General features: G+C 53.0%; 1 protein-coding gene and 1 non-coding gene across 2 annotated transcripts; both read right to left on the bottom strand.

Moving 5' to 3' along the window:
* Positions 1-3,122: 3,122 nt before the first annotated feature.
* Positions 3,123-3,539, bottom strand: NANOS2 (nanos C2HC-type zinc finger 2). The gene has a single exon (XM_024569380.2). It carries the CDS (start codon positions 3,537-3,539, stop codon positions 3,123-3,125), a length of 417 nt encoding a protein of 138 aa, XP_024425148.2.
* An 11,281-nt stretch (positions 3,540-14,820) lies between these two features.
* LOC112312964 (U6 spliceosomal RNA) lies at positions 14,821-14,927 on the bottom strand. Its single transcript, XR_002975640.1, has one exon. It is a non-coding gene; the product is annotated as a U6 spliceosomal RNA (small nuclear RNA).
* Positions 14,928-14,968: the final 41 nt, after the last annotated feature.

Raw genomic sequence — 14,968 nt, forward strand, 5'->3', positions numbered from 1 at the left:
GCCCGCTCCGAATGAGGTCACACTCTGGAGCACTGAGGGAGAGGACCTCAACATATCTTCCTGAGGAGGACGGCATTCAACCCGTAACACCCACGGAGCGCCTCACACTCCCCACGTCCTAACTGAGCCCATGTCCCCAACGGGGACTTCACCCAGACACCTGGTTGTCACCTAGGTGTCTCCCTTCCTGCGGGTGTCCAGGGGAGCTGTGGCTCCTTGAGAGTCTGGGCTGAGCTGGGAGCTGGGTGGTGTTGCAAGAAGGTCTCAGGGACAGAGTGGGTGGCAGAGGTGTGTGGAGCAGGGCAGGTGCGAGGTCAAGGTCAGGGTACATGATGGCCTCAGCCCCTGTAGTGTCCTCAGCTCCTGCCTGCTACTCTGCCACTTACCTATCTGTCAAACAAATGGCTTAATTCATTAAAAACAAACCCAAAACCCTGTAACTATGAATTGTTTGTCTCTAGCCCTCTCCTCCGAACCCCAGACCCGGGTGTCCAGCAGCCTCCCGGTCCTCTCCGTGTGTCCCCAGGCACTTCCTGGCATCTCCTACGCTTGCTTCTCAGGTCTCAAGCACACCCCTCCACCAGCCCTGACTCCTTCCAGTAGTGAGAAGACGTTGCTTTCCCTAACTGCCGCCCACACTTCGGTCCCTTTATTAAACTAGCAAGCTCTCCTCTGTCACCCCATTTGAGAGTCTGTCAGCTTCCTGCCTGATGCAGGGCCTGGCTGCCCGCTTCCTCCAGGGCACCCCTGTGCAGGACTCCTCACCACAGCTGCGCACCGCATTTTGGGGGGTTGGGGCATCCCTTTATCCACTGTGTGACTTAACTTGGGGGTCTCTGTCATGGGCAGAGTTGCGTTTTTGGAAAAGGACCTGTGAGTAGAGTCCTAACTGGGTTTTTGGTTCACAGTGTAACTAGTGCAAGTGTGAGGAGGGAGTCCAGGGTGGGTTTCCGAGGCTGAGAGTGCATGGTAAGGGTCTCAAGCTCACCACAGTCTGCACCCTTCTCGATGCCCACCCCTCTGGCCTCTGCGCTCTTACCCCTCGCTCAGCTGGCCTCCTGCTTGTTCTGCAAACACGGCAGATTCAGTTCCACCTCAGGGCCTTTGCACTTGCTGTCCTCGCTGCCTGGAATGCCCTTCCCCCAGATACTCTCCGCTTCCCTCATTTCATTTGGACCTTGCTCAAATGCCACCTCCACGGAGAGCCCTTCCCTGACCACCGTGTATGTGACAGCCTCCCCTCCACTCTCCATCCTGGCACCTTTCCTTCCTCACACTTAGTGCCCCCTCCCAACAGGAGGTATTTATTATTAGTAGTATTCGTTTTTTTAAGAGAGGGGGAAGGGAGGGAGAAAGAGGGAGAGAAACATTAACATGAGAAACATCAATTGGTCGCCTCCCATACGTGTCCCCACTGGGGACCACACCCACAACCCAGGTGTGTGCCCACGAGCCCCAACCAGGAATCGAACCCATGACCTTTCAGTTTGTGTGACGACGCCCAACCAACGAAACCACACCGGCCAGGGCGGCTAGGTATTTACTGATTGCCAGCGCTCCCCCTTCCCCACTAGAATGTCGGGGTGTTGCCTGTTTTGCTCACTGCTGGCCGCGCCAATGTCCAGACTGATGCCTGTCACAAAGCAGGTACTCAGTAAATATTTGTGGAGCAATGGAGTAAAAGAAGCCCTGATATTATATGACACATTTTGTGCACATGAGCGTTTCCCTTGGGTGGGGACCGTACTTTTTATCACCTCCCCAACAGGGTTTTAAGAACGACCAGAGTTGGTCCTGGACCACCTGTGGTCTAGCAGGGCGGGAGGCCGACCCCCTGGAAGGAGCCAGACCCCCCGGAAGGAGCCAGAAGAACAGGGAGGAGCCGTCTGGGCTGAAGGTGGATGCTGAGACTGGGGGACCTCTCCACAGGGGACCTGTGTCAGAGGCTGTACGGGGTGGGCACATCCTGAGAGGAATCCAGGACCCCTCCTCCTCTGCCTCCCACTTCCCATGTGTTGGGGTAACTGCGAGTCTTCCTTCCCCCCGCCCCCAGCAAGGGCTCGGTCGGGGGTGGTTGGGCAAGGGGAGAAGACACAAACAGACATAGCGATTTCAAAGATAACCAGAAAAGTTCTTTATTTACCAGAGAGACGTGGGTCCCAGCCCTGAGCCAAAAACAACTGAAAATCTGACCGGGGCTCTTTTTCGCCCCTTAAAAAAATAAAAGCTAGGCAGTTGCCATTCCCATCCGGGCATCGAAACCCCTTTCCGGTCGGAGTTTTGTTGACTTCACTGTTGGAGGATGAAAAAACAAAAACACAGAAACGGGAGCAAAACACGACCTTTCAGCAAACTCTCGTGCTTGGAAGGGGTGGGTGGGAGGTAGCAGAGAGCCGCACTCTTGCTGCGCGAAAGGACCCACGGGGATTTGCGGTTGCGGGGGGCCGGAGCGCGGGAAAACGGATGAACAGGGAACACAACCGGGGGAGTTGGAGGGTGTCTGCTGGCCTCCAGGCTCTCCACCCTGCGGAGACAGGGCACCCTGCAGGGCTTTCGCTCCCTCCCCCAGCTCCTGCTGGAAGGGAGGGAGTCATCCCTGTCTCACGGTGACACTGCGTCTGCAGGTGGCTGAAGAAGACAGGCAAGGCTGGTCTCAAGTCACAGTCTCATCTCCAAGTTTTGCGCTGGAGGGCCAAGCCAGTCTTGTTCACTCCGCGCCAGCTCCAGGGCTGGCCTGGGAGAGCACAGCCGGTTCCTGTGGGCCCCAGGCTCCAAGAATTCCACAAGGAAGGAGCTTAGGGGCAGTGAAGTCAAAGGGCTGGTGTCCCCAGCAGGCCCCCGAAGGACCAAAGGTCCATGAACTGTGGTTCAGGGGCCACAGGGCTGTGTGGGCCAAGGAGCACGGTCCTGCGGCACCAAGAATCCACAGACGCCTGCAGAGCACAGAAGGCTGAGAGGTCCCAGCGGCCGGGCTGGCCTGGCCACCACTGTTCAGGATCCATTAGGGCTGGAGTTCTGGGGACCAGAAGTTCCAAAGAGCCGGGTGAGTCAGGGGAGGGTCCGGGAACTTACTAGGGACTGAACCAGGAGGGTTAGGGGTGCAGGGAGGCACCTCAGGGTCCTCAGCGCTTGACCTTGCGGCCAGCCGAGTTTCGCCCGCTGCGGCGGTAGAGAGACTGATGGCCACCATTGAGTGGGCAGTACTTGAGTGTGTGGGCCTGGCCGCCAGTGGCCCCGCACAGGGGACACACGTAGTGACGCAGGATGGGGCACACCACCACGCCCTCTGGGGTCTTCAGCTGGTGCGAGGAGTAGACGTGGCGAGACTCTCCATTGTGCTTGCAGAAGTTGCACAAGGGGCCTGGGCCCCCGCTGGCCCCCAGCTCTCCCAGGCCAGGGTCCTCCCCCAGCTGGGGCTCAGGCCTCGACTCCCCAGTACCTTGGGGCTCTGGCCTTTGCCCCCGACTCCGGATCAGTGCCAACACCACCTGGCTCAGGTTGAAGTAGTCCTTCCACATGTCGAAGGGTGGCAGCTGCATGGCACCCAGGTGGGACGGTGCTGGGCTGCAGTGGGGCCGGGGCTGGGGGCCAGCGGCAGGAGCAGCTGGTGGTTTTCTGGAGCAGAAACTGCACCCCTTTTATACTCCCAAAAAAGACCCTTCTAAGCAAAGGTGGAGCTTAGGATTTAAAGGGCCCACTCCCTGCCCATGAGTCCAATCCGACTTCAGTTGCTCACCGAGATTGGGAAGCAAGCTGTTGTTCCCTGTGTCTCTAGCCCTTGTAAAGCCTCCAGGCTGCTCTGTGACCTCTGGAAAGACCCTTCCCCTCCCTGGGCCTCAGTTCCTCTATCCAGACAGTAAAGCCAATGTCCCTCACCCTTCTCCTCCTGTATTCCAAGGCGGGGTCCTGCTTCCTCCATACACTCCAGAGCCATTCTTAATAATAATAACAGCCCCTGCCTGTAGCCCGACACTATGTTGCACAGTTACCTACAGGGTGTGATTTAACCCTCACAAAAACTCCATGTGGGAGACGCAGTTATGATCCCGTTTCATGGACAAACATTTGAAGCTGAGGGAGGGAAATTCATTGGCCCAGAGACTCATAGCCAGAGCTGGGGCTCTAACCCAGGTTTATGGGACTCCGAAGAGTGTTCCCCTACCTTTCTTAAATTAAAACCTAATTGCCCTGGCTGGGTAGCTCAGCTGGTTAGAGGATCATCCTGAGATGCCAAGGTTGCGGGTTCGATCCCCAGTCACGGATAGAATCAATTATTCAATGCGTAAATAAGAGGAACAATGAGTTGATATATTTTTCTCTCTCCCCCTTCCACTCACTCTCTAAAAAAATCAATAAATTAAAAAAAATTAATACCTAATTTCTCATGTCCAGAACTAGGAGCCACTTATTCAACAAGTATTTATTGAGTGCATCCTACGGTGTCCGGTGCTTTATAAACGTGGTCTATAAATGTGACTGGAACCTCATAACCACTCAAGGAGGTGGGCACGATCATTTCCACTTTACAGAGAAGGCTCTGAGCCTCAGAGAGGTTAGGGAATGTGCTCAAGGTCACACAGGAGGGAAATGAAAGAGCTGAGACTCGCACCAGGCCTGGGGCCAGAAACCCAGGGAACTGACCTTAGAAGCAGCAGGGGACCTCGGCTGGCACAGTCTCACTGAGAGAGGCCTGTCTAGGCCCTGCGCATTGTTCCAGCCTCTCCTGACCTTCAGGACCACGCAAAGGCCTTACTTTGAGCCGTGCCACTTGAAGGAAGTTTTCCTCCACTAGTGATCTCCAGGGGTCACTTTGACCACCCAACACAGTCATTGAGGCCCCTGGAGTCGGGCCGCAGAAACTCAGCAGTGACCACGGCTACCTTGTGCCTGTTTCGTGAGTGAGCAGTGCATCCTGGGAACAGCCAGCGAGTGAGAAAACAGTAGGCCATAGACACCTGACCACACACAGACAGGGTGCTCTGACCAAGGCTGGCCTGGCGGGGGGTTGGGGGGTGGTGTGGAGGTGACCAGGAAGCTGAGACCACAGAGTAGAATCTTCCGCCAAAAGGAACACAAAATATGGAGGCCTGAAGTTTGGGGACAGCAACGGGGCTGGGTGGCCAGAACGGACTGAGGGTCCCAAGGTGAGGCTAGGCTGGTGTGCGGGGGCTGGGGCCAGGAGGCTGTGGATCTCGCTCTGGGGGTGTTTGGAGATGGTGGGAACATGTGGGTTTCTCACAGTGATTGGAGGTGTGACTGGCTTTAGCGGACAGGGACCAGGGATGCCTGATATCTTCACAGGCCACACGAGCAGGATCTGTCCCCAGCCCCACTGAACTTCCCAGTGTCCCACTGGGCACCCATGAAGGGAGGAAAACCCATGTGTGGCGAGCCCAGTCTAGAACTTCCCTGTGTTTTGCATATAAACACGGAGTGCTTTTGCAATATTGTAAGATGTACCGATCTTTCCTGGAATTCAGCTAACTGCACCTGGTGGCCTGCCTATTCTTAGTTTTGCTGGGAATTTTATCCACGATTATTTCTAGAAGCTATTTCTAGAAGCCACCTCACCGCAGGCAATGCTGGTTGTGGTAATTGTCCAAGCAACACACTGTATTCCTAGCTCATTCCTGGTGAGTCTCCACGCAGCGGGTAGTTTCTGCCCTGCGAGACTCTTAGAGCAGTCACGCCTGAACATTCATACACAAAAATGGAGTACTGATTTCTTATACATTTCCCCATTGTAGTTAGTTCAGTTAGGGCATGATATAAAAAATTTTAAAAGCTTTTATTAAAAAAATATTTTTTAATTTATTTTTTAGAGGGGAAGGGAAGAAGGGAAGGAGAAAGAGAGGGAGAGAAATATCACTGTGTGGTTGCCTCTCATGCACCCCCTACTGGGGACCTGGCCCTCAACCCAGGCATGTGCCCTGACTGGGAATCGAACCAGAGACCTTTCTGTTTGCAGGATGACACCCAACCCACTGAGCCACACCAGCCAGGGCAGGACAAGATACACATTTTTGAAAATAAAATTTGTGTTGGTGGGCCATATTATTTAGGAGTTTGATTTCAGAATACTAGAGGGGCATTTCAAAATGTTGTATAAAGTGGGTGTCAGGTGTCACGCTATTAAGAACCAGTGACATAGGCCAAGCTCAGCCTGTTGGCTTTTTGCCTTCAGAGAAATAGGGAGCCCCTGAAGGGTAGACACAGGGAAGGGACGTGAGAAATGTGTTCCAGAACACTCCTCTGGTTGCCTCTTATTAGAGAAGGGCGGTGGGGTTGTCCCTATCAACTCACACTGTTGCCGTCTGGTCAGGGACCGAAGGCTGAACACAGCGTTGGGAACTCCCTGGGGATAGACACTATGTCCGTCATGCCTCAGAACGGGCTTAATAAAGGCTTATTAAGTGAGTGTATTGTCTCTGTGGATGGGCTCGTGGTTGGGAGGTGACAAGGGAAGAATTTGTGGATGTCACAGGAAAGGTCTTGTGATGTGATTTCCCAGCTTTCTGTAACTTCCTTTTCAAATTAAGATTTAGATGGCACTTGTTTGATGTCTGTCCTCACAGGTAATCTGTGAGCCCAGAAGGTCAGGGACAGGGCTGTCTTGGTCACTGATGTGTCCCCAGCACCGCCCAGCTCAGGGCTCTGCAGAGAGCAGAGCAGGGGATGTTAGAAGGACGAATGAATGGGTGGAGGTAACCTGATGCTCCAGGCTGTGTTATATTTCCTTGCTCTAAATGCCCACAGACTTGCCCTGGGTGGTGTGGCTCAGTGGATTGAGTGCTGGCTTGCGAGCCAAACGTTCACCAGTTCGATCCCTGGACAGGGCACTTGCCTAGGATGCAGGTCTGGTCCCGAGTCGGGGGCATGTGAGAGGCAACCAATTGACATCTCTCGTACCTCACACCGATATTTCTCTCCCTCTAAAAAATAAGTAAAATCTTAAGCAAAAATAAAATAAATCCCTACAGACTACATCTTTCACCTTTAGCACTTACAGTGTCCTCCTTCAGGAAGCCCGCCGACCTTCAGGCTGGGTCAGCCGAGCTCTGTGGGTGACTGCATCCCAGGTGGGTGACTGCATCCCAGGCCTGTCCACTCTGAGTCATCGCTGACTAGGGAAGGGTCTCTCTCTGCCTCTGGACTGTGTCGTCAAGGGCAAAGCCAAGGTTGTTCCTACAAGGCCCTTTATGTACCTCGTGCCATTGAAGCCTCATTCCCTCAAGTTAAGTACATTATTATTTCTGATTTGCAAAGGTGGCAACTGGTGCTCAGAGAGGTGAGGTGACTCGTCTGTGGTCACACAGCCGGCAGCCAGGAGACAGCCAGCAGAGCCCTTAACTCCTGCTCTGTGTGGCCTCACTGAGTACTTGTCAGCACGGTGAATGAGTAAATGAAGGCACGCGAGAGCTCCACGGGACCTTCAGATCACTGGTCCAATGCACCCCGCTTTCTGACGTCACAGAGGCCTACGATGGGAAGGACCCAAGCTTCAGTCTCTTAAAGCCACGGTTCCTGGCCAAGGTCCCAGACTCGTGTGTGGACCGAGCACTTTCTGAAAACCTATGAATAAAAGCACACTCATGGTCTGTGCCCGGCTGTGAGGTTTGCTGCTTGTCTGCCTCCCTGAAGAGGCAAGCCAGGCCCCTCTGGCATAATGTTGGGGTCACTGGGTCGGGCAGTGGGGTGACTTGAGCACAAAATGCCCCACAGTTTAGGTGATGGGCAGCATCGTGAATAAAAGCCCAGAGATCAGCCCTGGGTTCTGCCACCAGCCTGGCTCTGCCACCTGCTTGCCTGGGGCTGTGGGCTTTATCACTTAACCTCTGCTGGCCTCAGTTTCCTCATCTATCAAGAGGGGACGATGTGAGTCCCTGCCCTGGAGCACGGACTCCATGGTGGCTATATATAACACAGAGTCCGGCCCTTGGGGAGTGCTCGTTCAACGTTAGCTCCAGTAATTAAGGCACAGTTGAGGCAAGAATCTTAAGGCACTTATTTGCTGAGAGCCTCCTCTGAGCCAGCACATGCTCAAGCAGGCTCTCCCGGTCCTCTCCTTAAAGCCTGCCCCAGACCCTGTGGAGTGGAGCCTATTAATGGTCCCATTTCACAGACGAGCCATGGGAGGCTCAGAGAGGCCGAGGAGCTTGTCCAAGGTTATATGGACAGAGGGGGAAGGCCGGAGCTGAGCCCAGGGCTGTCTGGCCCATACGCGGGACGACCTCTGTCCTTTGTGAGATCCTGCAGAAGCGGCCAACAGAAAGCAGGGGAGTGTAGACGGCCTTGCCAGGTGTAGGGACACAATGGGGTGGGGAGTCAGGAAGGAGGGGGTACGTGAGCCACACAGATCTTCACAGGAAGAACGGATGAGACCTGCTGGATATCCTTGGGCAGTCTTTTTTTTTTTTTTTAATCCTTACCTGAGGATACTTTTTTCACTGCTTCTAGAGAGAGAGAAAGGGAGAGGGAGAAGCATCGGTGTGAGAGAGGGTTGCCTCCTGTATGTGCCTGGACCAGGGATGGAACCTGCAACCTAGGCGTGTGCCCTGACTGGAATCAAACCGGCAATTTTCGGTTTCAGGACGATGCTCCAACCACCTGAACCACACCAGACAGGGCCATCCATGGAAATTTGGGGTTTTTTTTGTCCTCACCTGAGGACATTTTTCCCCCATTGCTTTCAGATAGAGAGGAACATCGACGTGAGAGAGAAGCATCGGCTGGTTGCCTTCCCTGCGTGCGCTGGACCAGGGATCTCAGGCGCCGCCTGGATCCGAGATGGAACCTGAAACCTAGGTGTGTGCACTGAATGGAACCCGCAGCCTTTCAGTTACGGGGCGACTCTCCGACAGAGCCAAATCGGCCAGGGCCATGGACTTCCTTGAAGGCAGAAGAGATGGGGTCTGCCATGTGGAAGAACAGGGTTCCTGGGGGCAGGTGCCAAAACGAGGATGGAGGTCTCTGCGCTAAGTGCCTTCCACAGACATAGCTAAGACCGACCTTCAGCGCAGGAGGCAGGAGTCCCTGCGTGAGGCAGAGCTGGCACCTGGGGACCCCATGCCGCTCTCTGCAGCTGTGGCACCTGCTGGATGTGTGAGAGTGGCTAAGGAGAGGTGACGCTTCTGAGGTGCCGGAACTCCCCATGACCATCACACCTATGGCCGGAGACTTAGATTCTGTTGCTTGCCAGCCTCCCTCCCCCCCATTACTTCTCTTTCCCCCAGTTGTTTTTTTCCTAGGGCTCTATTATTGAGGCCAGGGATATGCTTCCCCTCTCCCTCCCCCATGGTGTTTTTTTGGGTCAGCAATTGAAGGACATCCCTGTGCAGACCACTTTTCAAGGTGTGTTTGCTGCAGTGCACTAAGGGAGAGTCAAAGGTGATACTGATGAGAAATTCATCAGCCTGGGGTGTTTACTTGATCACCACCTCTGCTCCCACTGCAGGGCCAGACCACCGTCTGCCGACCAGACTCCACTGCCTTGTTTACTCGTGAATTTCCCCGGAGCCTGGTGTCTGGCAGGAAACACCCCTTGGAGGTCCTTGAGAGGAGTGGGAAGAGGCAGGAGGGGAGAAATCTTGAGGAAGAGGGCGAGAGAAACATACAGAGGTGATAAGGACTTCTAAAGGGACTGAGGGACACACCTATGCAGAGACCAGGGAGATAAAGACCAGGGAAGAGGCCACGCCCCCTCCCCAGACCAAGGAGCTCAAGGTCATTGTCCTTACAGTCTCACCTTATCCGATGCTGGCCTGTGTGATCTCCTGAAACCCTCCTGACCGCCCTGTCAAGGGGACTTCTGATATCCCTATTTTACAGAACAGGTAACGGGCCCAGAGAGGTGACATCTGTCACTGATGTCACCCAGTTATCCTGGATTCAAATTCAAGTCTGCAGAGAGAAAGAAAGGGACACACATTTACAGTGATGGCAGGAGACAGGTTCCGGGGCAGGGGGCAGAAACAGAAGACAGGAAACGAGAACAATGTCAGATACGTGGCATGGTGGCTGGGGGCGCGGCCGCAGCAGCCAGAGTGCCTGCGTGCAGTCTTGGCACTGCCACCGGCAGCTGTGTGGCTTTGAGCAAGTGAAGTCACCTCTCGGGGCTTCTGTTCTCCTCCTTTTCACAAAAAGAACGTTGCAGACTCCCTGTTATGGGCTGTTTTGGGATGACAGCTGACAACACAGGTAGAGCCATTAGAATAGGTACATAGTGAGTTTTAGCCAGTAATTTTAATTTTATTCCCTCACCTAAGTTTTCCTGAAGGGTGCTAGGCAGAGGGGTGGAGACTGTGGGGCACCAAGATGGAAGAATGTTTGCTCATTCATTCAACAGATCCTGAATACCTGAATAATGTGTCCGGCACTGTTCTAGGTGCTGAAGACACAGTAATGAGCAAAACATAAAAAAAGTCCCTGCTCTTGTGGAGCTGGAATTTTAAGACAAAAAGCAGATAAAATAAACAGAATACAATAGAGCAGGTAGAGCTGTGTGCTGTGGAGAAAAAGTAAAGGAGGTAAGGAGATAGAGAGTGGTCAGGGAAGGCTTCTTGGAGGAGGTGGCATTTCAGAAGCCTTAAAGGAGATAAGACAGGGAGCCTTGTAGATATGTGGGAAGAGAGTGTCCCAGACAGAGACAATAGCCAGTGCAAAGGCCCTAAGGTTAGAGTGAGACTGGTGTGTGGAAGGAACAGTGTGGCTTGGGTAGATTGGGAGGGAGAGTGGGAGGAGGCGAGATATAATGCAGGGCCCTGTGGGCCACCGTACAGTGTTTAAATACTACAGAGCAGAATGAGATTTCAAGAATGTACATCAGAGTGTGACAGAAATGCTCCTTGCTCTCAGGGAGCAAACATTTTAGTTGGGAGTGGGGTCGGGGAGGAAGGCAACAGACTAGTAAATTAACAAATAGTTATGAGGTTCAGAGTGTGAGCCCCGAGTAGGTAGGGACTTTGTCTTGTTTGCTCATGTCTCTGCCCAGAACAGCACATGGTAACACTCTCAATGTAGACATACTGAAATGGCCCTGGCTGGCATGGCTCAGTGGCTTGAGTGCCAGCCTGGGAACCAAAGGGTCATCGGTTCGATTCCCAGTCAGGGCATGGTGCCTGGGTTTCGGGCCAGGTCCCCAGTAGGGGGTGCTCAAGAGGGACCCACACATTGATGTTTCTCTCCCTGTCCCCTCTCTCTGAAAATAAAGTCTTTTTTTAAAAAGGACATGTTGAAATGAACGGCTGAATAGTGTTAAGTGCTGTGAAGACTCTAAAAACGGGGTGTTCCATAAAGAGTCTCCAGAGAGGGGTGAGGTGGGGGGTGTGGCTATTTCAGGTAGGATGTTAGAGAACACCCCTGTGGTTAGAGATGTTCTGAGATGGAAAGAAGGGTAACAGCAAATGTCAGAGGTCCCTGAGGCAAGACCAAATCTGGTGTGTTTGTTGAGCAGAGAGAAAGCTGCGTGTGGGGGTTGGGGACAAGGAGTGCAAGTGAGGCTGAGCTCAGGTCCTCCAGAGTTCAGGCCAGAGACTTTGCAGAGCATGTAGTTCGTGGATTTGACATGGGAAAGCATGGGTGGTGGTGTGTGTGTGTGTCATAAGCAGAGAGTGACGTGATCTGAGATCCCTTGCTGTAGAGACACCTTTTTGTCTCTCTCTTTGTGCTCTCACCTTTTGGAGGGCCCACTGGAGAATCTGACGAAAGCTGTATGAACACATGCCATTTTCTGGACGATTTCATGGGGTTCACTGGACACTCAAGTTCAGCTGTCTGGTCCGGTCTACCCCACGCCCCTCAGACAGGTAAACTGAGGCACCTAGTCGTAATGACTAGCACCTGCGGAGCACTTACCCTGTGACAGGCTCTGTTTTAAGAGATTTAGTTTTTTCTAAAGGTTTATTTATTTATTTTTAGAAAGAGGGGAAGGGAGGGAGAAAGAGAGGGAGAGAAACATCGATTGGTTGCCTCTCACACGCCCGCAACTGGGAACCTGGCTGGAAATCCAGGCTTCGGTCTGAAGGACGCTGCCCAACGCCCTGAGCCACACCAGTCAGGGCTGTTATATGAGTGCTTTATAATCAGATTACTCAGTCCTCACAGGGCTCCGAAGAGGAAGGAACTTGATGAGCTCCATTATGCGGATGGGAAATGAGATTCCGGGGGGGATAACTGCCTGTCCCATGACCACGTAGGTAGCCCGTGACAAAGGAAGGGAACACCCCGGAGTCCGTGCTCTTAACCCTTAGGCTGGACTCCCTTCAAGTTAATCTTGATCTCAGGGGTCAATGGCCCCCTACAGTTCACCTTAGGTCTTCCCAGGGGTCTCAGGCCCAGAGGTTAGTTGAACAAAGCAGAGGCTGTCACTGTTGGCTCAGGTGAGGACCCCAGTCTTGGGGGGTGGACTGAGATGGGGGGTCCCACAGCTGGCAAAGTGGGTGTGGGGGGAGGGTCACTCAGCGAATGCATCTGTGTATTTGTTGCTTGTTACCTGTGTCTGCTCCTGGGGTTCCTGGGAGTATCTGAGGCTCAATCAGCAAGCACATGGGCTGGGGAAGGAGGGCGCACGACTAACTCTCCGCTTACATCTCAGCAGCTGCGAGTGAATTTGAGCAAGTTACTTCCCGTCTCTGTGCCTCTTTTTCCTAGTCTGTGTAATTGAGATCATCCGTTTCTACCTCGCAGGGCCTTTTGAGGATTCAAGGAGATAGTGCGCGTCAATGCCAGGCTTAGAGCCCGGCCTCTGGTGGCCTGTTCGATTAGGTGTGTCATTCCACAGCGTGTCCTGGCTGATACTACCTCAGCTTCACTGTGGGTTACCATGTTTGCCATTCATTTTTCCCTGAGAGCAGTCGGAGGAGCCGCCTCGATACTTTCCGGATCTTCCGCTTCCAAGACTAGTTGCAAGATTACCCCTGGGCATCCTCTCTCCTACTCCTGTGTGAACCAGTTTCCTTTCTCCAACACCCGTGCGAACCCGGCCAGGTGCGAAACCGGGCCCGCTCTCCAACCCTCCAATCTCAGGGGTAAAGAGCGTCAGCTACCCTCCTTCAGGACCTGACGGCTGCGTTCCTTAGCCACGCTCACAGATCGCCCACCAGGCCCCGCCTTGGTTCTGCAGTCACAGCCATAAAGCCACGCCTCCGTCAGTTTCAGGTCTGGATCGGTCCAGAGAACGCCACGCCTCCTGCCCATTGCACTCTAGCCACGCCTTCTCCCACCCGGTTTCGCGCCGGCCCCTGCCCTTGCTAGTCTAGCACCCCGCCCCGCCCCGTCTAGAAAAGCCCTAAGCTTTGAGTAGTCGCTACTGTGGGGAGGGATTTGTCGCTGCAAAGGTCTTGCCGAGGGAGGTTGGTGAGGTACAGCCTGCGCTGGGGCAACTTGAATCTTGGGCGTCCGGAGGGGGTTAAGCAGTAAAGGTCATGCACCCACCCCCTTAGTCTGTAACTGTCTGTCTTTCAAAAACATCTCTAGAGTAAAAAAACCCATCTCTTCTGGTGGGGAGAAAAGAGCCGCAGGAGCCTGCTGACGTTAGCATACCCCTCAGCAAGGCCTCTTGTCTGCCACCTTCATCCGCAAAGTTCTGCCCAATCTCTGGGCTCTGTACAAGAATGGAAAGGGTTATGGTTGCTCTTTCTATTTTTTATTTTTTATTTAAGGAATGGTCAAAATTGTAGGCTCCCTCTATTTCCTCTAAGATCCAAACATTAAAAAGGAAAAAATAAAAAAGAAGGAAAGGAAGAGAAAATGACACTTCGTTTACTAAAACCAACAAATGTACTACATATAAATATCACTCGGAAGGACCAGAGTACAGGTGAGCCCTCACTAAGTAAAGAGAGAGGGGAAGGGTGGCCCCGGTGAGAGTGAGGAGATGGCTTCTGAGACCCACCTCCAGCCCCTTCCTGGATTCCCTCCCCTCCCCTCCCCTCCCCTTCCCCATCCTTCCTTCCTTCCTGCCTCCTTTCTTTCGTTTTTTCTGTTCTCTTTCTCTCTCTGGGTCTCTGTCTACCACCCTCCTGGGTAATATTGTCCCCCACCCCCCATGTCCCTCTCTCTGGCTCTCCGCCCTCCCGCTCTCTGGATCTTTGTCCCTTTCTCTCTCTAGGTTTCTCTCCCTTAGTCTGTGAGTTCTCCCTCATTCTCTCTGGTCTCTGTCCATTTCTGTCTCTGCATGTCTCTCTCTCAACTTCTCTCTGCTTCTCTTTGGACTTTTGTCCATGCCCCCTTCTTAACCCTCCAACCCCAGGGTTAAAATCTGTTAATCCGTCTTTCTCCTCATCGATTCAGGGCTCACCAGTTCCCACTCTTTTCAACTCACAGCCCCATTCTGCATCACTGGGAAGGGCCATGTGACTAGTGTTTATGAAAGGAAGATTGGCAGAGGTGACCTGTGTCACTTCTGGGCATGCAGACGTTAGGAAGGCTTCTCCTTCTCCCTTTCCTTGTGTTGATGATGGCAGAGCCAAAATATGTGGGGCCAAACATGCTTTGGACCCACATTGCACTGTTGAGCCACTGAGATGTCAGGGTTGGTTTGTTACAGCAGCTAATATCCCCTCACCTAATACCACCCTCAGTGCACATTCCCACACACAAAGCTGACAGGAGACCAACACTAAAATTCCCAAACCTTCGGCTCCCATCCACCTCCCACCTGCTTTAACCCTAACTCACTCAGAACCTTAGCCCAACCCACATTCTCTTCTTTTCAATGTCAGACGTTCCCTTTTATTTAGAAATCCTGTACCTCTTTGTTTTGATCAAGTCTCATAGTCTTTCTTCAGCTTATTAAAAAAGAATTCTGCCTAAAATAGAGTTAAAAAAATGGAACGCTTCATAAATTTGCGTGTCATCCTTGCTCAGGGGCCATGCTGATCTTCTCCGTATTGTTCTAGTTTTAGTATATGTGCTGCCGAAGCAAACACGTATACTTGTATTTTGTAAATAACAAATAAATATAATGCCA

Source organism: Desmodus rotundus, chromosome 12 (genome assembly GCF_022682495.2).
Source record: "Desmodus rotundus isolate HL8 chromosome 12, HLdesRot8A.1, whole genome shotgun sequence".
Lineage (NCBI taxonomy): Eukaryota > Metazoa > Chordata > Mammalia > Chiroptera > Phyllostomidae > Desmodus > Desmodus rotundus.